Genomic DNA, 26,106 nt, shown 5'->3' on the forward strand with positions numbered 1-26,106 from the left:
TGGGGAGATGCTCCAAAGTGGGGAGATGATCCACAATTGGGGAGATGCTCCTCAGCTGAGGGTTACTGCACTGTGCTGCACGAATTGCAGTATTCATCTCCCCTCCTTGGTGTTTACACCATCCAGTGGAACAGGAGGGATCTGAGCTGCGCTACAGGCTTCGTTCCCTGTTAGGAAGCAGTGATCTGGGATGGAGAGGAAAAAACCCAACAGAACAAACTTGGGAAAGGCAGCCCTGGGCATGGAACTGTGGCACAGATGAGGGAAAGGACCCTCAACAAGTTGAGCAGTAGGCACAGAACCTCACGAGGTTCTACAAAGTCGAGCACAAGGTCTGCACCTGGGCTGCTGCAAGCTCTGCTATCAGCACAAGCTGGGGATTGTGAGGATGGAGCACAGCCCTGCCAAAAAGGACCTGGGGGTACTGGTGGGTAGGAAGCTGGACATGAGCCAGCAATGTGCCCCCACAGCCCAGACAGTCAACATCATCCTGGGCTGCATCCAAAGCAGGGCAGCCAGCAGAGCAGAGAGCTGATCCTGCATCTCTACTTTGTGCTGATAAGGCCTCACCTGGAGCACTGCATCCAGATGTGGAATCCTCAGCACGGGAGGGATTGGAGTGTGACCAGAGGAAGGCAACAAAAATGATCCCAGGGATGAAACACCTCTCCTACCAGGACAGGCTGTGCAGCCTGGAGAAGAGAGGGCTCCAGGGAGACCTGAGAGCAGCCTTCAGTATCTAAACGGGCTGTGAGAAAAGGAAGGGGACAGACTCTGTAGCAGGGTCTGTTATGACAGGACATGGGGAAACCATTTCAAAGGTTAAAAGAGGGGAGATTCAGACTGGATATAAGGGGAAAGTTTTTTGCACTAAGGGCAGTGAGACATTGGCACAGGTGACCCAGAGAGGTGGTGTCACTTGGAGACACCCAAGGTCAGGCTGAATGGGGCTAGGAGCACCAGATGGAGCTATGGATGTCCCTGATCGTTGCAGGGAGTGGGACCAGATGCCCTTTAAAGGCCCTTCCAACCCAAACCAGTTCTACTACAAGAAATCACTGTTAAAGAAAGGGCCAGCAACAGAAAAGCACCAGGAACTACAATTGCATCCTCAAAAATTCTGTCCTAATGAAACTCTTCTCAGCATAAAGCATGCATCTGCCACAAGACTCGCTGCACAGAAAAAGCTCAATGTCAATATCCTGCGTGCTGTGCGGTAATTTATCTGCTTTGAAAGGCCACAGAGCTGCAGGACTGAAGGCAGGAGCTGCTCTGCTCTCCTACCACATTAAGCATCTCTGCTGAGCCTGCTAGCAAGGACAGAAGTGCAAAATGACCCAACTCAGAAAGGCTCCACCATCTGCTCAGCATCTTTATGGCGTGCTGCACAGGGGAGCGAAACACTGAGTGAGGTGTGAGCACCGAGACACAGCTTATCACCCCAATGCCCTGAGTTTGATGGCATCCAGTTACCTCTTCATCCTCCTCCTCATCTTCAACATCCAGGATACCCGAATCCTGCTCAGACATGGGGCTAGTGTTCTTTACCTCCAAATCTGAGCCTGCGCAGCCTTCTTTCTTGGACTTCTTCCCCCCGCTTATCCTGGGGTGCTGCGATACAATATTGTCCAGGTTTCTTTGCTGCTGTGCCTAGAAAAAAAGCAGATTCCAAGCTTTACGACGGCATCCTCGGACGTATTTTTTTGGCCAAAAGATGCAATCAGTCATGAAATACGACAAATGAGACAAAATAAAACACACACACTTAATGGAACTTTGAAATGTTATGTTTTTCCAAACCCAGATATTCCAAAGAAACAGAAGATTCATTTCAAAACCATTCCAGGGATTATGCAACAATACAAACAATATTCTGACTCTTCACAAATCAAAATGCCAAACCCATCGTCCTGCCATATTGATCTATTTACAGCACAGACGCAGAAATATTAGCCCATAGGCCATGTGGTGACTGTCACAGGCTAAATTAAAGGACCTACTTAAACGTTGGATTTGTTCCTCTTTTCAACCCGTGTCAGCACAAAACATTCCACATCTGGACCCCAGAGGTTCCTGAAAGCATTTTTGTGGTACCCCAGGAGATCTTAATTGCGGTGCTGCTGATTTACAGAACGATCTGTGCAAGGTATTCAACCAGGATGCTCGGCCTGGGAGAAGGCCACGGCTCGTGGAGCAAAGCATGCGGCCCCAGTGCAGCTCCCTCAGCCCTGGGCTCCCTTTGTAGCAGAGAGCAAGTTGCTGCAAAGCTTTCTTGGATTCTAAGAGCAAAAATCAATTAGCCCCAATTGCCCAAGAGCAGAAAATGAGCTTCGAGCTGGAGCACAAGGAGGAGCAATGGCTGTGCTGGAGTCCTCCAAGGTCAGGCTGGACACCACGGAGAGCACAAACCTTCAAAACGATTTCCTTGTCAACGCTTACCAAGGATTCACATCCCACCAAAAGAATTTCTGAGTGAGTTTTAATTCCACAGCCTCTCTCAGCTCAGCTCCCTTTCGAATCCCTCCCTGGGAAGAAACACCCCAGAGACAGATCACTGGTGCAGATCTGAAGGATACTAAAACCGAGCGCGGCGCCGATCTCTCCATCCCTACAAAACCCACCGGGCTGCAAGGCAAAGCCCACCCTGCATACATCTGCACACCAACCAGCTTCACCACAGCTGCCAAACGGGGCAACGATTGCAAAACTGAACGTATAAACGACACGGGCCGTGGCTGCAGCAGGGTTGGAGCGATGGAACGGAGCGCCGTGCAACAGCCCAATCTTGACCTCTAGTGGTTGGAACGATGTAGGATCTCTGCAAGTGCTGTTGTTAGGAGAGCAGTAAGGGCTAAGCAAGGGGACTAACAAATGGGCTCCTTTGGAAGATCTCTTCAGGGAGGAATCTCAACTGTAGGGATTTTTTGCAACAGAGCCAAAAAGGCCAAGGTCTGTGTTAGCGCTGCCCAAGACAAATTTTGCTAGCAACGTCAATACTTGAAGCAATTGGGGAAAAGAGGCCTTTTTTGCATTAGAAATCTCTAGCTTCAGAGACGCTGCTCTATAGAAAGGCATTGCAACATCATATAAAGGGAATTAGGACTTCAAAAAGGGGAGTGAGCTCTTGGTCCTTCTGAAGCCCACACAACAAAGAGGTCCGAGCTCAGCTCTCCTCTCAGATACACCCACTAATGACATAAGTTACTCAACCAAAGTGTACTGCAGTTATAATGCTGGATCCACTGTAAATCACACCAAAAGCAAGCTCAGCGCGCTCATTAAATTTGCTCCAATTTATGTAATTTTTTTTTTCCCGCCTCTAAAAAGAGAAGGAAAAAGAATGGGAAAATGCAAAGTTTTACATCAAACATTGAGCTTCATACAGATCATTAACAGGGTGTAGGCAGATCACAGGATGAGAAGTGGTCATGGGAGAAGAACAAGCTGGACTAGCAAGCGGAAGGACGCAGTCCTTGGCTTCAACCTTCAATGCCCAAACCATGAGCACACAACACTCTGCATTTTAGGCTGAGCATGGAATTAAGTCTCCACGGAGGACCCTGCAAATGTCCTTGGGAAGCACAGTGCCTTGCCACCCAATGGCTTTCCAAAGCCTTTCCAAACATGAGGTGTTACTACATGAACACAGGAACAGGAGCTGAATGTCCCTGTTCATTGCAGGGGGTGGGACCAGGTGGCCTTTAAGGGTCCCTTCCAACTCAAACCGTTCTGTTCAAGGCCAGGTTGGATGGGGCACTGGGCTGCCTGGGCTGCTATGAAATGTGGAGGTTGGTGGCCCTGCTTATGGTGGAGGGGTTGGAGCTTGGTGATCCTTGAGGTCCCTTCCAACCCAAACCATTCTGTGACTCTATGATTCTATGATTTAAGGTCCCTTTCGACCAAAGCCATCCCATGATTCCCTCAGCCATGCTCACAGGAGGTGCACACAGCAACACATAACGCCTACGGATGAGTAGAATTCATATGAAGAATGAAAAGCAAGAAAGCCTGCCCTAGGAAAAGTCACTGCTCCAACTCAAAGAGTTCAACAAACAAAGGACACGTTTTGCATTTTGCATCGTTCTGATTTTGTTCATGAACTGAAGCTCACAAAAACTGACAGCATTCCAAGTCCACAGCAGGGAAAACAAAAGTGTGCGTGCCACCTCCTGAGGAATAAAAGAACCCAGAGGGAATCCCAGTGTCCTCTGAACTTTCCAGCCCACCAAAAGCAATTTCAATTCGGGGAATTTGGAAAAGTCCTGTGTGAGAAGAGGTTTCCCAGCACTTTTAAGCCTGATCACTGAAATGCAATGGAACACCAACCAGGGAAACACCAAAGAACACCAACACAGCACAGTGGCTGTTCCTTCCATAGGGCACTGAGTGCGTCCCCCCATCCCACCCCACATCCCTCCAGCCCCAGCCCTGTAACCCAGGTGTGATGCTGGAGCTGCACAACCAGAAAGAACAGAAATTGCTTTTCCATTAACAGTAGGGCATTTCCCCCACCCCCACTCTTGGCAGGAAACAATATGGACTGAAGTGACCTACAAGTGAGAAATATCAAATTTTCTTTAACTTCAGGCCTGGGTGAAGTCACCAAGGTTTCAGTTTCACCTTGAGAAAAAGAGAGAGCTGGGGAGAGGCCCAGAGGAAGCAGCTAAAGAGAAATTTGGGCTTCACCGCAAGGAACTCACGCTCAGACCTTCTCTCTTTCCCTCCCAGACCCTCTCCCTCCCGGGCCGGGGTGCAGCAACACAACTATGCAATATATTTGACGTTGCCCATAAAGGATGAAAAACGACCTGCGGAGCAGGAACATTTGGATTTTAATGTTCTGTTTCACATAAAGGCATCTGCAGGGAGCCCAATGAGGAGGCACACTTGAGGAACCACATCAAAGCAGGGGCGACACTCCAGCGTGCCCCCTGAAAACACAGCAACCTGTGGCTATGGGGGAGGAGAAGAGCCCTCCAGGGACAAAAATAAAATAAAAAACCCCCTCTACCTTTTGGTGTGGTTTACATGAAAGCGAGTGCGTTTTCGTATCCTTTGGTAAAATTGCCTCTGTTATACAAGACTATCAATCTCTCCGCTCTCTGCTTAACGTGACAATAAAGTTTAGAAACCAAATGTGTGTTCGTAGCTAGCGTTACATTTAGCAATAACGCACGAAGCGTTTGCTTCACGTAGCTGGGGCTGCCTCCAAGCACAGCCACCCTCTGGCTCGTGCACAGCACTCAGCCAGCAGACACAGCCCGAACACAAACCCTATTTCCAGGCTGATACAAAAGCAAACACAGCTTCCCCTCTCCAGCCCGTAGCTTCAGGTCATTCGATGCTGGTTGTCATATCCAGATCAGCATTGCCCGTAGCACAGCACAGGAGCTGCTGCTCAGGCTTTGCTGGCTGAATACCGAATCAATCCTTTTGGCTGCCATCCCTTCAGAAACAGAGGAGAGAAAGAATTGGGGGGAAAGCAGTCCTAGCCTTATTACGTTCCCTCAAGCTGTCCATAGAATCTTAGAATCACCAAGGTTGGAAAAGACCTAAAAGATCACCCAGTCCAACCGTTCACCTATTCCCAATAGCTCCTACTAAACCATGTCCCTCAACACAACATCCAGCCTTTACTTTCACACTGCCCACATGCCCCTCTACTAAATGCCCAACATGACGTGGCTTTGGGGGTTTGCCATTCAAGTCTGTCCCTCAAGAGCCCTAAATGTGAGGAGCTGTGGGTGCCCCATCTCCAGAAGTGTTTGATGCCAGGTTGGATGGGGCCCTGCACAGCCAGTGCTGGTGGGGGGAAACCAGCCCACGGCAGGGGGTTGGAGCTCCATGACCTTTAAACCCAAGCCATTCTGTCATTCTGTGTAATACCGATCCCAATAGTTGCCATCCCTAAGCTGCAGCGCCAAGTTCTGCAAAGCCACTGCAATTCAGGTAAGCCATCGAGAGCCCAGTTTAGGTGTGCTAAGGGAGAGAGAAATCAAATGCATTGGCTTCACCCACTGGGAGCAGAGCTATCCAAAGCTATCCAAAGGAACAAAGGGAACCCAGCCCCACAGCCATCCCACACGGCTGGGTTGGAGCAGCAAGGCAGCCATGGGCTCCCCCAGCTCTGCCTCCAGAAAGCCACACACCAAAAGGGAAAGTTGCTACACCTCCTACACGGCGAATGAGCTCCTTTAAAACTCAATTAGCTTTTTATAGGTTTTTTATGACTTTGTCTTGTTTTCTGCCTCGGTTTGCCAATGTTGACAGTGAGTCTTACCTCCCGTCACCTCCACCCACCAACGAACTGACAACATTTACTTCTTAGAAGAATCTAATTAGCTCTTTCCTGATGAGACGGTAGATAAGGCACAGCAAAAGAGGTTCTATTATTCAGACAAGGTTGCTGTGCTGCTGTGGTTGGCTTCGGTGGTTTTGATTACTTACTGAACGTTCGCTGCCGTGATTGTTTTATGGACCCCTCTAATGGGCTGAGACACAGAACTCTAAAATATCGTTTCACCATATCCCCAGGAATGGGATACATACTCCTTCAACAGCATTACAAAAAGCAGACTGGCTACAGGGGAAGAGAAGAGAAAGTTAATAAAAAATGACAGTGCGGCTGGCTCCCCGCCAGAGATCCATTTGAAAGTTATAAAATCCCCCTCAGATCAGATAAAAGCACGCATTATTATTGCAAGGTGTAAACTCAACACGCTGACACAGCTTCTGTTTTCAGTTTTAACTAAAACCCCGTCGCTTGTCGAGATGATAAGAGCTTCTGCCTATCTGCCTGCTTGGTGTTAAGCGGTTATGGCGGCGAACAATTTGTCAGAGGTCTGTCTGAAGAAGTTCACCACCAGCACAGGAAATGAGCTCCAAAAAAGCAATGGATGCATAGACCTGTTTTCTTTTTGACTTGATATTCGGTCATTAAAAATATAACTTAGGAAATGCAGCATTCAGTGAGTTTCCTCCAACAAATGCCCTGCAGAGATTGCTTGATGATCCTTGAGGTCCCTTCCAACCCAAGCCAGAGATTCTACTTCAACTTGCCACCACTCCTCCTTTCCTACAAACAACTGCTCAACCTTAAGCCCCCATCCCCCAATGCTAAAAATCGAGCTCATCACAGCAACGTTCCCAAAATCACCTCTGCACAGATATGTTCTGGCATCTAGAGTGCAACGAAGATTTCTGCCTTTACTTTGACCCAACAATTTACGGATAGGACCCTGGAGGTGTTCAAGGCCAAGTTGGATGGGGCCCTGGGCAGCCTGGGCTGCTATGAAATGTGGAAGTTGGTGGCCCTGCGTGCAGCAGGGAGGTTGGAGATTCATGATCCTTGAGGTCCCTTCCAACCCAAGCATTCTATGATCCTATGATTCTGTGAATGGCCTCAATGTGCCAGGAGAGAGTCAGGTTGGAAACACTGGATGATAGAAAACAACTCTTGCCAAAAGAGCGGTCAGGCACTGGGCACAGGCTGCCCAGGGAGTGGGGAAGTCACCATCCCTGGATGTGCTCAAGAAATATGGAGATGTGGCACTGAGGGCAAGATGGGATGGGTTGGACTTGGTGGTCTTTGAGGTCTTTTCCAACCTTAATGGTTCTACGATCGCCATCCCCATACTCTTGCTTTTTCCCTATCCACAACACAAGGTCAGTGTTATTTATACCCTCAATGTTCATCATAAAGAGTAGCTCAGTTAATTCAGCACTTTATCAGAAAGCTATTAAACTTCTGCTGCTCTTTGGAGGAGCGATCAGAACACGGTGCTCTCCTTCCCGGGAGCTGTAAAGAGAAGTTTATCACATTAGCACTGATAAAAGGACTCAGGCAACCGAGTCCTCTGGGTCAGCTGCACAGCTGAAGTCAAAAAGTCATTTTTTAAGAAGTACTTTCTGAAGCAAGGTGTTGATTTGCACTTCTGTGCGTTCTGGCGTCGAGAACAAGATATCTGCGCGCAGGCATCAAAAGTAGCTCGGTTATGTGATTAAAAAGTGCATTTATCACATTTACACAGAGAGGAGAAGCTGAAAATTAGATAAGGGGCCTAAAAGCAAGAGAAGGAAGGCTGTCGTACAAGCATTCCACACACATCAAGGACTGCAGCCCCACACCTGAGCCTTCCTTCTATCCGTAACGCTGAACGCCACGTTTTGTTGTGGGTTTTTTCTCTGCCTTCTCATAAAAATCACAGAATATCCCAGGTTGGAAGGAACCCACAAGGACCATCGAGCCCGACCCCCTGTCCCCACAGAGGGCCACCCCAACCCCAAACCCTATGGCTGAGAGCCATGTTCCAATGCTCCCTGGGCTGCGGCAGCTCGGGGCTGTGCTCACTGCCCTTGGGAGCTGCTCCATGCCCACCGCCCTATGGGGCAGAGCCTTTCCCTTCCCATCCCCAGTGACTACAGCCTATTTGAAGCTGCTGTGCTAGGAATCACTCTGCTTAATACCTCCACCCTGCGTGCTGGGAATCACAAAGGAGGAAGGGCTGCTCGCTCAGCCAGGATAGGGAATCAGGGCTGCAGCTCATCAGCTCCGGCGCTCCGAGCTGCACTTATTTATCTTGACCCTCAGAAAGTTATACAGCTAAAGGAGGGTCCGTCCTCCCCTCCTGGCCCCAGATTAAACTCCTTTATCCCATTCACTGTGGGAGTTCCCAGACTGCTGTTTCACACACCCTCTTTCTGGGCCTTGTCAAACTCTGTGCAGATAAGTTTCCTTTCAAGATTCTGCTTTTGTTTCCAGTTATCGGCCTGGTTTTGGTTTTCTTGAGATCCTGAGAAACAGGCAATGTTCAAAGCACCTCTCCTAGATAGTCTGGATTGGCCTGGAACACAGCGAGATCCATCAAAAGGAGAGGATAAAGCCCTGAGCCACCGACAGAACATCTTCTGGCTTTTCTTAAATGAGACCTGGGGGGATGCACTGAGCTTTGGATCTAACGCACAGCCCGGATCCACCATCAGAAGCTGTCCTCAACCATACCAATAATGTGGGACAACAGGTCCCACTGCTGAACCCCAACTGCAGCCGTCCACCAGCACAGATCTTCTCTCCCAACCTTCTTCTGTAAGCCTGAGAGGAGCAAAGCACTGCAGAGCACAGCCCGATAGATCACCACATCCCTGCAAGCTCAAGAGCATGCTGCGAATGGGAAGACCCTGTTACAGTACAATTCTGCTTTGGTTTGTTGGGTTTTTTTCCTGTGATGGAGAAATATTCTTCCAGTAGGACCCCATTCAAGCTGCCATTGGCTTCAGGTTCATGTTATAAGGCTAAATTCAGAGCTATAGACTGACTACTGAAAAAATAGATGGCAACACAGGGTAAGAATCACAGGAGTTAAAGAATGAATCAAAACTTGGTCTCACCTTGCTTCTTTAAGTTGACATAAGATCCCTTTTTAAAGCAGGAGCAGCTACTGAAGAATTAAAGCTACATATTACAAACATATTTCACGTCCAACGTCCTAACTTCCAAATCTCACATCCTAACTTCCAAATCTCACATCCTAACTTCCAAATCTCACAAAGCGCTCATTCAAATCCCAAATCTGCTATTTCCCAGACATCATCTGCCCCCCAAAGGCCAATGGGGAAACTGCACAGAATTCCTCAAAGCCAACACTTCTCTTTCTGTTATAATCCTGTAGAATTTCTTTACAAAATCAGAGAGCTACCATAGAATCTCCAAGGTTGGAAAAGATCTCCAAGATCATCCAGTCCAGCCGTCCACCCACCGCCAATTTTTCCCCATCAAACTGTGTCCCTCAGCACCACACCTAAACATTTCTTCAGCACCACCAGGGACAACAGGAGCCATCAATGCAGACATGAAAAGAGTGTTAAATCTCCTCTTTTTTGCTTTCTAATTTTCAGGCAGACCGCTGTCCCTCTCCCAACAGGATTTCAGGACAACAAGACCAATGCCTGAGTTAGAGTGCAGGCCATGCCAAACCCAAAGAAAACACTTATTGCCTCCATAGAGACAGGATCAGACCCATATAGGCATAGATAAGAACCAGGCATAAATCAGATATAAACAAGCATGGAAGATATAGGCTGGATGTCCGGAGGAAGTTCTAGACAGAGAGAGTGGTGAGGTGCTGGAACAGCTGCCCAGAGAGGCTGTGATGCCCCGTCCATCCCTGGAGGTGTTCAAGGCCAGGTTGTTTGTGGCCCTGGGCAGCCTGGGCTGCTATGAAATGTTGGTGGCCCTGCATGCAGCAGGGGGGTTGGAACTCAATGATCCTTGAGGTCCCTTCCAACCCAAGCCATTCTGTGATTCTATGATTCCACGGGAAGAATACCCCCTACTTTACAGCTCTGTTTTGCAAGTCACCAGTTTGCTAAGAAAATACGTGATGTTTGATCTAACCATCACAAAAGATAATCCTACAAAGCAGTCTTTGGCCTCATTAAGGCTGTCGTTCCCATTTCCAACAAGCAGCCAGCCATAGCCAGAAGACAGGAGCTGGCAGGGCAGTTCCCAAGCTCAGTAGGCAGAAGCCTTTTTCTCTCCGTCAGAACATGTCCATTCCTGACACCCCAGCTAAAAAGCAAGCAATGGAAACAACATGTAGTATGGCAACAACATACATCCCCAGCCCAGAAGCCTGCAATCACCATAACACAGATTTCTGGGAATGGAGGCATCTCGAAAGCTATGTGTTAGCTCCTCCAAAATCACTGAGCAGGGACCCTAAATGAGAAATGAGGTGCTCACAGCACTAGAGGGGGTCTAGAGGACGGCCACTAAGATGATCAGAGGGCTGGAGCACCTCTCCTATGAGGAAAGGTTGAGGGAACTGGGCTTGTTCAGCTTGGAGGAGGCTCTGGGGAGACCTCATTGTGGCCTTCCAGTACTTAAAGGGAGTGTATGAACAGGAGGGGAATGGCTGTTTACGAGGATGGATAGTGATAGGAACAAGGGGGAATGGTTTTAAAATGAGACAGGGGAGGTTTAGGTTGGATATGAGGAGGAAGTTTTTCACCCAGAAGGTGGTGAAGCACTGTTACAGGTTGCCCAAGGAGGCTGTGGATGCCCCATCCCTGCAGGCATCCAAGGCCAGGCTGGATGTGGCTCTGGGCAGCCTGGTCTGCTGATTGGTGACCCTGCACATAGCAGGGGGTTGGAACTGATGATCATTGTGCTCCTTTTCAACCCAGGCCATTCAGTGATCAACACCTCTCAAGGGTTATGTGCTCTGCCAACAGGTTGCTTTCATTATGGTACCCTCATGAAAATTAGAGTAACCTGCTGCTCTGGATTGAAGTGGTTGGCCCCAGTACCTGCCAAAGGAGACGTGATGTATCACACGAGCCCATCTTGCCTGCAGACACCGCTGGAAATGCAATTTCTGTTGGGTTTCAGCTGAATTCATTGAAGTCATCACTGGGATTTGTGAGTCAGCGGTATGCGTTGGTGACAAATTTCCTTCCCAGCAACATGTGGTGGACGAGAGGAGCCCGCGCTGAAGGCATTTCTCAAAGCCCTAACCCTGCTTCTCCCCCCTCCAATACAAGAATATTCCAGAAGGAGAAGAAAACACCCAATTCCCAGAGCATTGCTTCTTATCCTCATAAAGCACTTTGTGATGGTTTAGATTTAAAGAATGAAATGTCAAACAATTTCACCACTGCCACTCTTCCAAGCATGGAAGTAATAGCAAAAAAACAACAGTGAGAAGAAAGAAGAGAGGGAGAGAAACACACATTGGAATTATCTGGAATGGGAACTACCCATCTCTGCACAAAGAAGCTTTAATCCCTCCGACATCAAGAGAACCCCATTTTCCACAAAGCTCTTCAGCACTTTAATCCCTCTTGGAGCATTTACTGTGAGCTAATCCATTTAATTCAATTACACCTGCCTAACAACCTGCTTTTCAAGAAATCTCTAAGGCCAACGATATTCTTTACTATGAGTTGTTTACCAAGGGAGTGGTGAGGTGCTGGAACAGCTGCCCAGAGAGGCTGTGGATGCCCCGTCCATCCCTGGAGGTGTTGAAGGCCAGGTTGTTTGGGGCCCTGGGCAGCCTGGGCTGCTGTGAAATGTGGAGGTTGGTGGCCCTGCGTGTGGTGGGAGGTTGGAGCTTGTATAATCCTCAAGATCCCTTCCAACCTGAGCCATTCTGTGATTCTATGAACGTCCCAAATTGGAAGAGACCCATAAGGATCATAGAACCCTAGAATGTCCCAAGTTGGAAGAGACCTATAAGAATCATTGAGCCAAACTCCTGGCTCCACATAGGACAGCCCAAAAATCAGAGCGTGGGTATGGTGGTCCTTCAGAAGCCAGGAGCACTGTATGAAGAAGTAACAGAGAGAGGCAGCAAGGTCAGGGTGCACACTGTGGGCTCCGTGGACAAAGTTGGCTCTGCTTTTGGCTGGGGTTGAGTGTCAAAAACCCCTTTGGTTTGGTTAGAGCAGCGATGAGCTATTTGAGGACATTCCTCTGAAGAGGCTGCTATGAAATGGGGAGATTGGTGGCCCTGCATGCTGCAGAGGAGTTGGAGTTTGGTGATCCTTGAGGTCCCCTCCAACCCCAGCCACTCTATGATTCTACGGTATCTACAGTAGCGCAGTGCTGGGGCTGAGGTTCCACCCAAAGGCCCCACCAGGTCTTCCAGCAGGAACCCAATGTCACTGCTTTATAGAAATGGCAAAGAAATACCCTCCCAACAGAAGCAAATGACAAAACCCCCATTGACTGAGCTGAAACGTGCAGGATTCAATGTTCAGGAGTTCTTTCCAGCCCCATTTCTGACCACCGGGCTCCATACCCTGCCCACATTGCTCGCCTACATTTAAAACTTGCAGACTTCAAAATTACAATCACTTTTTTTTTCTTCTTTTTAAAGACCAAAACAAACAGCAGCCTGTACCCAAAAAAAGTGCAATTAGAAAGTCAGCATTCCTCCAACTTCTCGTTAGTAAAAGTTTTATAACCCTCCAACATGTGGCACTCCGGCACAAGACCTGGCAGAAGGAAAAATGCCCTTGTCTGCCTTTCATAAATACAGCAACATTTCAGCGTTGGCAAAGATAGCCTGGTTCCTATTACTAGCATTTTTCCATTTTAAATTTACTAGTTAATTTTATAGAAACAAATAAAGGGACCTGCATATTATAAATCTATTAAGGATAAAAAACGTTCGCTCTTGAAAAAAAACACAAGAAAAATCTCACACCTTCCCTCCAGCCCCTTCCAATTTTGATTTATATAGCTTTAAAAAGAAAAAAAAAAAAAAAAAAGTGCCTCTCTACTGAGCTGGGAGGTCCTCCTGGTCCCCTCCTAGCGAGTGGCACACGTGTGGCCCCACTGGTCAGACCCTACTGACTCACCATTCCTGTAGGTAACTCCACCTGCAGCTGACCAATGGGGAAAATAGGAGAGTGCCTCCTTCTCCAGACCTGATAAGAGGTCGGTATGGAAGCTGCAGGACAAAATTCAGCAGGGTTCCACCAACCCGTGCTGCCAGCTGCAGTTAATAGGGTTGCTCCTGATTTTTGCAAGGGGTGAAGATAGGTAGCAAGACCCAGCTTGCAGCCCTTAGTCAAGGGAAAAGTCACTGGAAGTCAACACAACCAATCATTCAGTTGTGTTGTGGCATTTGGAAATCCTAAAAGACCATACCAGGTTGTTCACCTGAGGGATGGGGATGGCTTGTGCTGGGGCAGAGCAGATCCAGCAGTGCTACAGCTCAGCTGATGGGTGACGTCCTCCTCCAGGGTCCTGGGAGCACAGGAACTGCTGGGAACCCAACCTGCTCTGTATGCAGGGCTGAGCTCCTCTGTCTGGTGGTTACCCTGGGCTCCTAAAGCTCTACGGGTGGATGGAAACGTGCCCTATGGAGCTGCCATTTCCCAGATGTGGGTTTGCAGGATGGGGGCACGAAGGCCGTGACGACACAGCTCAGTCCCTGCAGCCTCACACCGTGCCACCCGTCTGCCCTCGCCCCCGAGTGCTTTCCTGTGCTGATCCAGGATTTGACATGGATTTGACATGCATATGCTGATCTTGTTTTGCAGAATGCATTTATGACAAGATCAGCATATGCATTAATGTGCTAACAGTTCAGCTTCAAAGACGTCTTCCAAAAGGAAGAAGTAACCGCAAAGTTATTGGTTAGGGCTTTGTGCAGAGGAAAGTGAAGCACTGGAGCTCAACTAAGTCATGCCCAGTCATTTAAATTTAATTTCTTACTGGGAGAAGAGAGAAGAACACTTATCCTAGCTCCTGGGTATTGTTACAGACATATTTGTTCCCTTCAAACACAGCAGCTCTCAAATTCATCTCGGATCCACAGAGGTGGAATTTTTTTTTATGCAAATGGGGGGCAGCTGAGGAAGGAAAACAACGGGAGGAAAACTACAGGCAACCCCCCAAAAATCAGTTACCCCACTTCTCTTATCTCCTTCTCACCATGCACAGCCGTGATGGATGCGACTGCACTGCCTAGAGTGGATGCAAGGAAAAGTGGAGTGGATCCCTGGTGTGAATGCAAGGAAAAATCACACCTCAAGAAAACCTCTGCTATTAATGTCTGTGTACCCTCACATCCTTCAATGATCCACAGTGGAGAACCCAACTCCTCAGCCAACTGCTGCATAACCAGGGGGCAAAACCAAACACTCTGGAGAGCCAAAACCATACTCTTGATATTGATATTTGACATTCAATACGAACAGAGTGCAACAAGTCTACAGTTGTATTCCTGAGTCTCCCATTCTAGTTCCTGCTGAGCTGTGAACAAAACCTCTCAGCCCTGCATGAATGCCCAGTGACTCCTCTACTCAAAAGGATGCATCTATTTGAAAGGGTAGATAACAGCAGGACAAGGGGGAAATGGTTGGAAGTTGAAGGAGGGAAGATTGAGGTTGGATGTGAGGGGGAAGTTCTTGACAGAGAGTGGTGAGGTGCTGGAACAGCTGCCCAGAGAGGCTGTGATGCCCCATCCATCCCTGGAGGTGTTCAAGGCCAGGTTGTTTGGGGCCCTGGGCAGCCTGGGCTGCCATGAAATGTGGAGGTTGGTGGCCCTGCATGCAGCGAGGGGGACTGGGGCTTGATGATCCTTGAGGTCCCTTCCAACCCAAGCCATTCTATGATTCCATGATTACGTTGACTCGATGGTTCCACCAATCATCTACTGAAATGGTCCTGAAGTTCACTATTCAGTATATATGACACAAACCCAAAGAACCCCAAACCGTCCTCTTTTCAACCTAGCACAAACTGGCAGAGACCACGTCAGAAGCAAAGAGGACTGCTGCAAATAATCAGAAAACCTTCAAGGATTTGGAGCGTCCTCATCCTACAAATAAATTCCAAGCTCCTTTTTTTCCCTTTCCAAGCAAAGTGGAAAAGAGAGATCCTCCCATCTCCCAAATGCTTAATGCTCTTGTTCTTAAAACGCTTTGGAAATACTTCAATAGAAATAGAAATATTAAATAGAATTTCTTTCTGGGCCTGGCATGTCACGTCGGGGCCAAAGCCATCACTGGATTGGAGGCTCAGGCCACAGAACATCTCGTTCCAATGATGGGCATCTGGGCCTGCAGAAGCACAGCACAGTCCTCCTCCAGTTGCAAACACCTCCTCCCTTCATCCTCAACCTACGTTATGAGCTATGTTACAGACTCTGTGCAGTTGCAGAACTGCAGTGCAAGCCAGTTGTCATTGCATGATGCACCATCACCATCCACCAAGCCAAAGATGAGGTTTAATAAGAAGAAAAGTAGAATCTTGCACCTGGGGAGGAATAACTGCGCGCACAGGTTGGGGGATGAGCTGCTGGAGGGGAGCTCTGCAGGGAGGGAGCTGGGGGTCCTGGTGGACAACAGGTTGGCCATAAGCCAGCAGTGTGCCCCGGTGGCCAAGAAGGCCAATGGGATCCTGGGGTGCATTGCAAAGAGCGTGGCCAGCAGGTCGAGGGAGGTAATCCTCCCCTTCTACATTTAAATACTGTGTCCAGTTCTGGACTCCCCAGTTCCAAAAAGACAGGGATCTCTGGAAGGGTTCCAGCAGAGAGCCACAAAGGTGATGAAGGGCGTGGAGCATCTTCTGTATGAAAAAGGGCTGAGTGACCTGGGTCTGTTCAGCATGGGGAAAAGAAGACTGAGAGGGGATTTGATTCATGTTGACAAATATCTGAAGGGAGGTGGGAGGCAAATGGATGAGGTCAGGCTCTTCTCTGTGGTGCACAGCAATAGGACAAGGAGCAATGGCCTAAGAATTAAACATGGGAAGCTCCTTGCCAACGTGCAGAAGAACTTCTTTATGGTCAGGGTGACAGAGCATTGGAACAGCTTGCCCAGAGAGGTGGTGGATCTCCTTCTATGGAGATACTCAAGATCCAGCTGGATGCCGACCTGTGCGACCTGTTGTAGGGAGCTGCTTTACAGGAGGGTTGGACTCCATGATCTTTTCAAGTCTATTCTCACCCCTGTGATGCTGTGAAGAGCTGACAGCACAGCTTGCTTTTCAAAGCAGGCTGACACGTCTGACACTGACAAAGCAGCACATCCCGCATCGCCCTGCGAGACTCTGAAAAGCAAAAATGTGCTCCTCATTTCTTGCTCAGCAGAAGCACACTCCAAAGATTTGCTTTGACTTTGCGGAACTACTGCAATTAGTTATAAATGATTAAGTGAAAGACTCAGCCTCAGTCCAAGTCCCAGAGGAGGCAGACACTGACTTCACTCGCCGCTCCACTAATTGAGGTCCCGCTCAGCCCGGAGCCAACTCCGTGTGCAGCTAGTAAAACGTCTGATTCCTTTCCTTTTTCCAGCCATGCTTTAAAAACACGCAATAAAAGTTAGCATCATGCTGCAGAAATACGCCTCGAAAGCCTGGCTGATGCTTTCATCCTTAGGCTGAAACACATACCTTGGGCAGCCCTTCACGTACACTTATTTACACAACACAGAAACTTTCCACGTCCACCTTGTAAAGCAGGCCGGGTTCTCATCTTGTTTCTAGGGAGGAAAGAAAAGGAGCAACGCAAAGATGGTTCATTTAATCTTCACGAGAGTGAGGCAAGGCAAAGGAAATAATTCATGCCGTTCTGGAGGAGGCTTCAAATGCTTCCTCATGTTGCAGGGCTCAAAAACCAAGCGCTCATTCACAGGATCCAGGCTGGAAATGGTAGGTTTGATCTTCCCCAGTTCAGATTCAAGCCGTTCCTACTTGTGAGCGTTCCTTACCAGCAAAGTGAGGAATTCACCATTCAGGGTAAAACGTTATAATCACAAAATCATTACGGCTGGAAAAGACCTCCAAGATCATCCAGTCCAACCATCAACCCATCCCCACCACTGCCAACTAAATCATGTCCCTAACAGCCACGTTTATTGAACACCTCCAGGGACAGTGACTCCACTGCCTCCATAATGAAATAAGGAAGAAAAAAAATCATCCATGGCTTCCAAGGAGTCAGAACATTTCCAGGCATTTTACCTACATTAAAAAAGACTGGAAAATGAGAACATTTCTTCAGCTGATGGGGGTGAAGGGGAGGAAGAAAAGATCTAGTCCTGCCTGCTCATATTCAGGATAATGCATCTTTCCTATAGCCAAAAACGACATTCAACGGCACAGGATTTTCCTTTACACCCTGTTATTACAATTACGTGTGAGATAATAAAAGCTTCAAGCTGTGCTTTTGAGGCTTTACCCTTCCCAAGAACAGCGTGTTTGGTTGCAGGAACCCATTGTCTAGACCCCAGAGACAGACTGATGTCCGAAAGAGAAGCATAACAAAGAAACATTTACCTAAAGCATTCCAAAGGAAGCTCTTCCCAATGATTATTGTTGGAGTTGAAGGCAGTCTCCCAAACTTGCCAGGATTCCACGCATCAGAGCCACGTGCTGCAGGTGGGGATTCACAGAGTGCCTTGCAGAGGATGCCCTCAATATGGACACGGCCAAAAAGTCCATGCAATTAACTCAGGAACTACCACAGGGACACCCACAGCTCCATCAGGTGCTCAGAGCCCCATCCAGCCTGACCTTGGTGTCTCCACGGGGCACCCATCACCTCTCTGGGCAACCTCACCACCCTTAGCATCAAAAACTTTGTCCTTGTATCCAGGCTGAACCTTCTCCCTTCCAGTTTGAAACTATTTCCCCTTGCAATATCACAATAGGCTTTTTTCAGAGTTTCTTTTTCCCCTTTCTTCTCCCCTTCTTTCTTACACCTGGTGCCTGCTGGGTAGAGTTGGCGACCCAAAACCAGTCCACGGCCACGGGAAGGCTGTCCATAAAGCCCCACAGAGTGCTGCAGGATGCAGCTGGCAATGCTCCTAACTAGGGAGGAAAGTTCTATTCCAGCTTGCTAAATTCAAAACAGAAGGAAAGTGAGAGTCCTCGTGCTTATGAGGTGCTACTGTGGGAAGTTATCAATAAACCCTCCCCAAGAGGAGACGCTGCAGCTCTGTTCAGTGCACACTGAGCTGAGCGGGGACGATGCCAGGGCCAAAGGAAGAAAGCTGTGCTGTTGTGAGAGATGTGGCAAACTAATGGAAATTCTAAGTGGTCTATGTGAACCCACACATCACGCATCAATGGACAGTGTGTAGGAAAGAGGAAAAAATAGAAGAAAAACAAGAAAAAAAATATTAGGAGTGGTATCTGAAGCGTAGGAGACAAGGAGACCACAGAACAAGGTGTGTGTTGTCCAAGGAGAGGAAGGAGAAGCACCTCCAGCGGGAGGGAGCAAGGTGCTGAGCTGAGGAAATGAGGCAACGTCTGAGCACGATGAGGGAACTTTGTACTGAAAGCTGAAAAGAGTCCTGAAAGCCCTGAGCAGAGCTGTGTATGGGAGCAGCTCACCATGGGGACCCACAACACTCCAGCAGGCTCGTTCAGAGCACAGAGCTGAGCATCATGCAGCTGCCCCAGCTGGGAATCCCAGCACGAAGATGGCCGATGTAACACAGCAGAAGCTATTGGAATACCTTCTTCTGGAGAAACAGTGCTGTGACTCTTTGGAAAAGTACTGATTTATGAGGGAAAGAGGGTCAACATGGTCTGAGCCTCTGTACAAGGAAATGCACAGGCAAATGGTATTTGCCTGAGTGTGGGTAAGTAGAGAAACAAGTTCTGTAGGGAACGTGGACTCTACAGGGCAGCATCCTCTGCTGAACCCGAGCCGTGCCTGGCTTCGGTAAACAAGTTGCATGGGTCTGGATTAGGAACAGATCCTGAAGCAGGAGGGACGCCGTGGGGGGGCCAGTATATCTGGTCCATGACCAAAGCCATTCCCATGCCCCAAGCCAACCTTTCATGCGATGACCGATGAAGCAACTCTCAATTTGCTGCCATAAACAAAGCCTACTTTCCCACAATTCTGAAGCCACCATATCTGGGACCAATCTGCTTCTCTGTAGCAACTCTTTTCATTCCTCCCTCCTCCAGGAAAGGTGACAACAGCCGTTCACAATGTCCAATCCTATTAACTAAAGAGTCCTAGGACCCACATCTTTCATGATCAGCTCTGCTGCTCTAGCACAAAGTCACAAAAACAACTGGCTGTAATGGTAACCCCAGACCCAGACAAGCTGTGATTCATGTACCAGCTCTGCAGGTCTTCTGGAAAAAGTTACCAAAGATAGAACAATCTTCGCATCTTCTGATTTAAAAAGGGACTTCTGGGCTATGTCTGCCTTAGAAGGGAGTGTAAATTTGCATTTATCCCTGAAGGCTTTCAGTACCAAAGGGTTCCTATTGGGCTTTAACAATGCTACTGCCCTTCCTCACGAAACAATGACAAGCTCTAGTTCTCTTGATGGATGCTTATCCTCTACAGAAGTCAACAACAAGAATGTGAAATGGATATAGAGCATCAGGATGGTCTTAGAAGACTGCTTAGTCTCCTCAGCAAGACATGATTAAGAACTCCGCGATGAGAAATGAAGATGTGGTGAAAGAGATCCCAATCTCATCAGAGGAGCCAACTCAGGTTCCTCCCAGGGCCTTTAAGCAAAACAGATCTCTGTTCTTCCGTAAGGTTTTCAGCAGAGATTCAATTCCTAATGTTGTCAGGCCTGCCCAGAGTAAAGGCTTCAGAGGAAAAACAATAAAGGGAACATAGGCTGAAAAGGGAAAGAAGTTAAGGCAGAGCCTGGGAACTCACCAAACTTGTCCACAAGCTGCAGAACGCCATTCATCTTCTGAACGAGCCACCAAGAAAGGCATTTTGGTGGCTGAGGCACAGCAGCCAGCCTGTGGGAGGTCTGCTGGAAATCTGCAGTGCTCATGACTTACAGGGCCAGGAGGAAGATAACACTGCTCAGCAGGAGCTGCAAAGGAAAGCAATTGTCCTCCCAGCACAGAGCGCAAATGCAAAACCCCTTTCATGCATCTATTGCCAGAGGCAGCTTAGCCTGGCTAAAGCAATGGGTGCCGGTGATACTTCAACAGTTTAGATCCTGTACTTCACCCAAGAGGTAAGAAGACTCCAGGAAGACCACAGGAATTCCTACAGACCTCCGGCCGCCAGCCAGGATGGGCAGTAGGAGGTATGGGAAGTTAAACACTGCTTAATGGGGAAGATCCCCAAAACTTTCCTATCACTAAGAGAGCTTGGTCCTCACCAGAAAGCTAAAACTGATCACAGTGGACCATCACCCACTGTCAGGGTAACAGATATCATTAATAATGACAGGCATTTATTCTTGAGCAGAGATCTATATGTGACACACTGCATCCAGCTGACGGCTCCGAGCAAAAGCTTTGCCATCCACATCTCTCAAGAAACATGAAAACACGTTGAAACCAAACAGAAATTTCACATCCTAATCTGCACACGTTGCATCTGCTGAGCGCCACAGCTGAGTGCTCAGGAGTCCTGGGAGACCAGCAGAAACAGGCTGGAAGAAGAATGATGACAGACACAGGGGGGAACAATGAGCTACTGATGATGTCTGCCCAAAGTTCAGCCCTTCTGAGCACCAAACACAACCTGGTTATTCAGGATGGCCTGTTCCTAGGAGTAAGAAAAGTAAGGATCTGTTAGGGTATATTTATGTTATTGTCATCTGGAAGGGACCAACGTTATAGCAATGCAATAGGTTGGAAAAGCAACATACAGTAAGTTTCTTTATCCAAAGTAAGCAGACCTCCTTAGCTTGACCAAAACATCTTCCAACTGCAAACGCCCTACTGAAGGGCACTCTGGCTGCAGTTGAACGCAGCAGCATCTGCCTCCAAAGGAAAGAGGAACAGTCAACTTCAGAGCTACCACAAAGGTTTTAGGGATCCTCGCTCTCATTAAGTCAAGCAGCAAAAGAACTTTTGTCTTCTGAGAAAAAAAACCTGCTAAGAGGTACAAGCAGCTCCAAGAGACCCCAAACGTTGGCCCTGCTGCAGCAGTAAACCCAACAGACCAACACTCAGCCCCAAGGTCAGTGCAGGGCCGTGGATTAGGGCTGCTAACGCCATCACAAGGTGAACCTCACTGCATGCTGCAGCACAGCCTTCAATCTTACCATCAGAAGTCACTACTCCACACGGACCCACTGAGGTTGGACAAGACCTCTCAGACCCCCGTGTTCAACCCCAACCCATCCCACCATGCCCACTGAACACGTCCCTCAGTGCCACATCTCCATGGTTCTGGAACATCTCTTAGTGACCCATTCCAGGGCCTCACCACTCATTCTGATAACAAATGCTTCCCAATATCCAACCTAACCCCACTTGGTGGAATGTGAGGCCATTCTTTTTCGTCCTATCATAACTGCAAATAGATCTCGCACCGAGTAGCAAGGCACTGAACAAGGACCAAAATGGCAATACCATGGCTGTTGCAAGGTTGGCACTGTGCCTTGATGTCCAGCATCCAGGCATCTCAGAATCACCAAGGTTGGAAAAGACCTAAAAGATCATCCAGTCCAACCATCCACCTATCACCAATAGCTCTCACTAAACCACGTCCCTCAACACAACATCCAAACATTCCTTGAACAGCTCCAGGTGACTCCACCACCTCCCTGGGCAGCCCATTCCATTGCCTGACCACTCTTTCAGAAAAGTAGTATTTCCTAACGTCCAGCCTAAATCTCCCCTGGCACAACTTGAAGCCATTCCCAAGCCATCTCGGTGCCTCACAGCTATTAACAGAGTTTTTGGCATCTCTGCAACGTACACAGCTCTCAATTTATACAAAACAAATGCACAAACACGCTTGATAGGGCTTTGAGGAGAGCTGGCGACGAAAAGCAGCCCCTGTGATAAGGATTCCTCCCTCGGCCCTCCAGAAGCATTCTAACATGGAAATCTCCAGTAGGTTCTAATTATGTCGTAATTAAGAGCTATATGCTCGTGCCTTTCTTCCCATTTACCAGATCGCTTCTTTAAATCGAGAGCTGAGCCGTGATTTTCAGACAAACCCGTTCTTAAAAAATAATTAAAAATAGAAACAGCGCCGCAGCAAAGATTTGGAAAATTTTCGGAGTCAATTGTTTATTGAGACTCCAACTGATGTTAATGAAAAAGATGGTTACCATTTGAAAAAAAACAAAACAACAACAAAAAAAAACCCAGCACTTTTATGTTTTGCATAAGGAAAGTCCCTACAATGCAACCTCCAGGGCACTTCTCAACAAAAAATCTCCAATGGTCGCGGGGCTCTCTGGCCAAAAGCCCTTCTCGAAACCCAAAAGATGTGGGTTGCAAACTATTTCAAGCATCCACAACAAGTGAAACTGGATGTAGAAAAATATGTTCTCAACATTTACTTCTGTTTACGATGAAACTGGAAACAGATGACCCCTCACAACACATTGTGTGAACGGGTAATTAACCAGCTGCAGCTGGAGCCCGGCTGCTGATCATTTACATTTGCGGCGCTGATCGTTCCAATCCAACTCAAGAAGGTCTTTGGAGGGGTAACGTGGGACATCCCTCCCATCAGAGCTTCTCAGCACGTCCCATGCTGAGGGCTTCATCCAAACCAAGAGTTATCCACCATGAAGGTTCTGGAAAGCCGCTTGGTACGGGATGTCTCCTCCAGGCTGTGCTGCTGGAAGAGACTCTTGGGAGCCCCACTTGCCCTCCTGCCATGCGTTATTCTTGGACTTGGTCCTCTGTACCACTCTTCCCATCATGACAGATTCTACCCAGCACAGCATCATACCATCATAGAATGGCCAGGGTTGGAAGGGACCTCAAGGATCACGAAGCTCCAAGGCCCCACCACAGGCAAGGCCACCAACCTCCACATTTCACAGCAGCCCAGGCTGCCCAGGGCCCCATCCAACCTGGCCTTGAACACCTCCAGGGATGAACAGAGCATCCACAACCTCTCTGTGTCACATATTCATATGCAACCAAAAAGACATCAAAATTAGGAATAAAACACATGAGCCCCACCAACTGAACACACGTACACATAGACACATGTACACTTTTTAAAAGGACTGGTTTCACCAGTCTGAAAGCAATTATGAGCCGAATCAGTTGGGAAAAAAGATTGTAATCAGAACAACATGAAGACTAATTGAAAATTGTTCAAGAACATTTTAAGTGGATGCTCAAAAAGCCACAGTGGAAAAAGACAGCCGTGCAAGTTAAAAGGCAACCTGGTCGGACGGAAGTCAGGGAAGCTATAAACATAGGAACATGACAAATGGAATAAGCAGAAAAAACTGAGGCCAACAGACAAGAATCTGGTGTTAGGATGCACAGTTAAGTGATAAAGGAAGCAAGAGACAATGAAGAAATCAACGGTCAGTTGGAATTCAGCATCATAGAATGGCTTAGGTTGGAAGGGACCTAAAGATCACTGTGCTCCAACCCCCTGCCATGGGCAGGGATGCCAGCCACTAGATCAGGCTGCCCCATCCAGCCTGGCCTTGAATGGGAATGGAGCCTCCAAAATTTCTTTGGGCAACTTGTTCCAGTGCCAGTGTACAAGCTACCCATTGGCTAGGACGTAGTTAAGTGCACCCCTCAACCCCAAACCCATCTACATGTTGTATTATCTGCAGTTTCTTTTTTCAAGTATATGAAGAGTAAAATGTTTCAGGGAATTGCTCCTCTAGCACAAGAAAGAGGTAGGTTTGGTTTTTTTTCTCCCTTGTAAAATGCACAACTGGAAGAAAATTTTCTCATTGGTATCTCAGTTGTGCAGTGTTAAGCAATCACAACCAAGGGCATGCAGAACAACTGAACCATTTCTATCTCAGCTGAGAGCAAAATTCAGAGTATAAGCTGGAAGTGCTGCCATAACTTCTCCTAATAGACCAAGTTTGGTTGTGGTGCCTGAATCCAAGAAGGCCAATGAAGAATTGGTCGGACTATACTACAGCAGATGATCAGATTGGAAAGTCTGGAGTTTTTCCATGGGGGAAACTTGATTGATTTCTTCTATTGCAGCACTTGTTAGCAGGCTGTAAGTGCTGAGCCTATGGATTCCTATTTGTAGGTTAGTGCCACAGAATCCAAGTCAGTATTTCAAAGAGAGCCCGAGGAAGGCAAGAAATTAGGTTGCATGTTATTATCAAAGGACAGACATATCAAGTACAAAGTACCTTAATATTTGGAGAGAGCAGAAGACTGAAGAATATCCTGGCAATTATTTTCCACTGATTGTATCTGCAATCCTTAGGAAATGAAGGGAACAAACATTAAAAGAGAGGAAACAACAACAAAGCACAAAAGACGGAGCGAGCAGACAGGAAACCAAAAGCCCTGAAGAGTAGAAGAGGCACCAAAGCAATCCAGGGGCACCAAATCAAAGCATTCACACAACTCAAGGCTATGGACTTGAGTGGGAAACAGCATCCCCAGGTGACAAACCGCCAAGGATTAAACAGGAGGACACACTCAGGAAAGATCTAGGAGCTGGGAGAGTACAGAAAGGTGAAATATCCCAAAAGAACAGCAAGAGCTGAGGAATGTGTAGCCTTGTGCTCTGCAAAGTCACCAAGAGGAGAGCACAGCACGACCCGACAGGAAGGGACAGAATGGGGACGCGGGGATCCCTGAGCACATCCCTACAGATTACAGAGGTGAACAAGACACCAAAAATAGAGAAGGAACAAGGAAGGGGTTTCTCCTTAAGAGCTGCGTTTAGAAATTCAATTAGCACTGTAGAAATTGCCACGTTCTGAGAGCTCATGGGATGAGAAAATTAACAGCACTACACCTTAGCTTGTTTCTCCACCTTGAAGCAAACGTATCCAGAGAGGGTCGGCACCCACTGGGCACTGCCTGGGTTTATTTTGTTGACCTTTCAGATTTCCTGAGCACTTAAATATAAAATGCAACCTGTAGGAAAAGTTTCTTTCAAACGAGAATTGAAACCGATGTCCTTAAAGCTCAATCTTCGCTGCGGACTCAACCAGCAGCCAAGACTGAAGCCTAGAGGCTGGTTCAGGGAGTAAAACAAATTGTATGTATGTAGTCATGAGGAGAAGGGCACAGAGATCAGCTCTTTACCTTTCTTACACCACTGGATACCAAACAATGATAACATCTCGGAAGGAAGAACTGTATGTCCCAGGGAAAGAAACACTTTCCCAGTAACCCAAACTGCTCCCCTCCGCCCCAAGGTCAGTTCTCCTCCATGAGTCAGAACCTGATTCATTTTCCCGTAACACAGCGAGTTCAACAACCCAAGAATTTCCAAGTTTCATCAAAATCCATAAACACATTTTATTCTATCCAGCAGAACATTGAACTTGGCGGGATCGAGTACCACAGCGGTGGCCTCAAGTCAAGAAAAATCCTCTTTTGAAGAGTCAAAACATCTCCCAGGAGTTAAGCTAGGTAGGTCTGGAAACTGGGCATCTCTTCTAAATACAAATATTCTCCTTTGTCATAAACAAAATAGCCATTAAAAGCTTCTAATTACTACGTGCTTGCGTTAACAGCATGTTAAAACCAGGTCAGCCCATTAGATGAGTGAAGTTATCTGGATGGGACAAAATGGTACGGCCAGGCAAGGATTAATAACCTGCCCCGGCCACACAACGAGCATTATCGCACTGAAATCAGAACACCAAAGTCCTTGGCTCCCCGAGCTGTGCTCAACTTATTTTCCCTTTAAACTCTTCCTTTTTTTTGTTTTTTTTTGTTTTTTT

General features: G+C 47.7%; 1 protein-coding gene across 5 annotated transcripts in view; it reads right to left on the reverse strand.

Annotated features, from left to right (window-relative positions):
- EXOC6B (exocyst complex component 6B) overlaps nt 1-26,106 on the reverse strand; it is a 245,126-nt gene that overhangs the window by 140,582 nt on the left and 78,438 nt on the right. For 4 of the 5 annotated variants that reach the window (XM_042811690.1, XM_042811689.1, XM_042811694.1 and 1 more), the window contains exon 7: nt 1,474-1,650. In XM_042811690.1, coding sequence (XP_042667624.1) covers nt 1,474-1,650 — 177 coding nt within the window. The remainder of the gene's footprint in view (nt 1-1,473; nt 1,651-26,106) is intronic. The other variant, XM_042811691.1, reaches the window with a different exon arrangement.

Source organism: Centrocercus urophasianus, unplaced genomic scaffold (genome assembly GCF_019232065.1).
Source record: "Centrocercus urophasianus isolate 14NV4802_14NV808 unplaced genomic scaffold, USGS_Curo_1.0 seq_13, whole genome shotgun sequence".
NCBI classification, from domain to species: domain Eukaryota; kingdom Metazoa; phylum Chordata; class Aves; order Galliformes; family Phasianidae; genus Centrocercus; species Centrocercus urophasianus.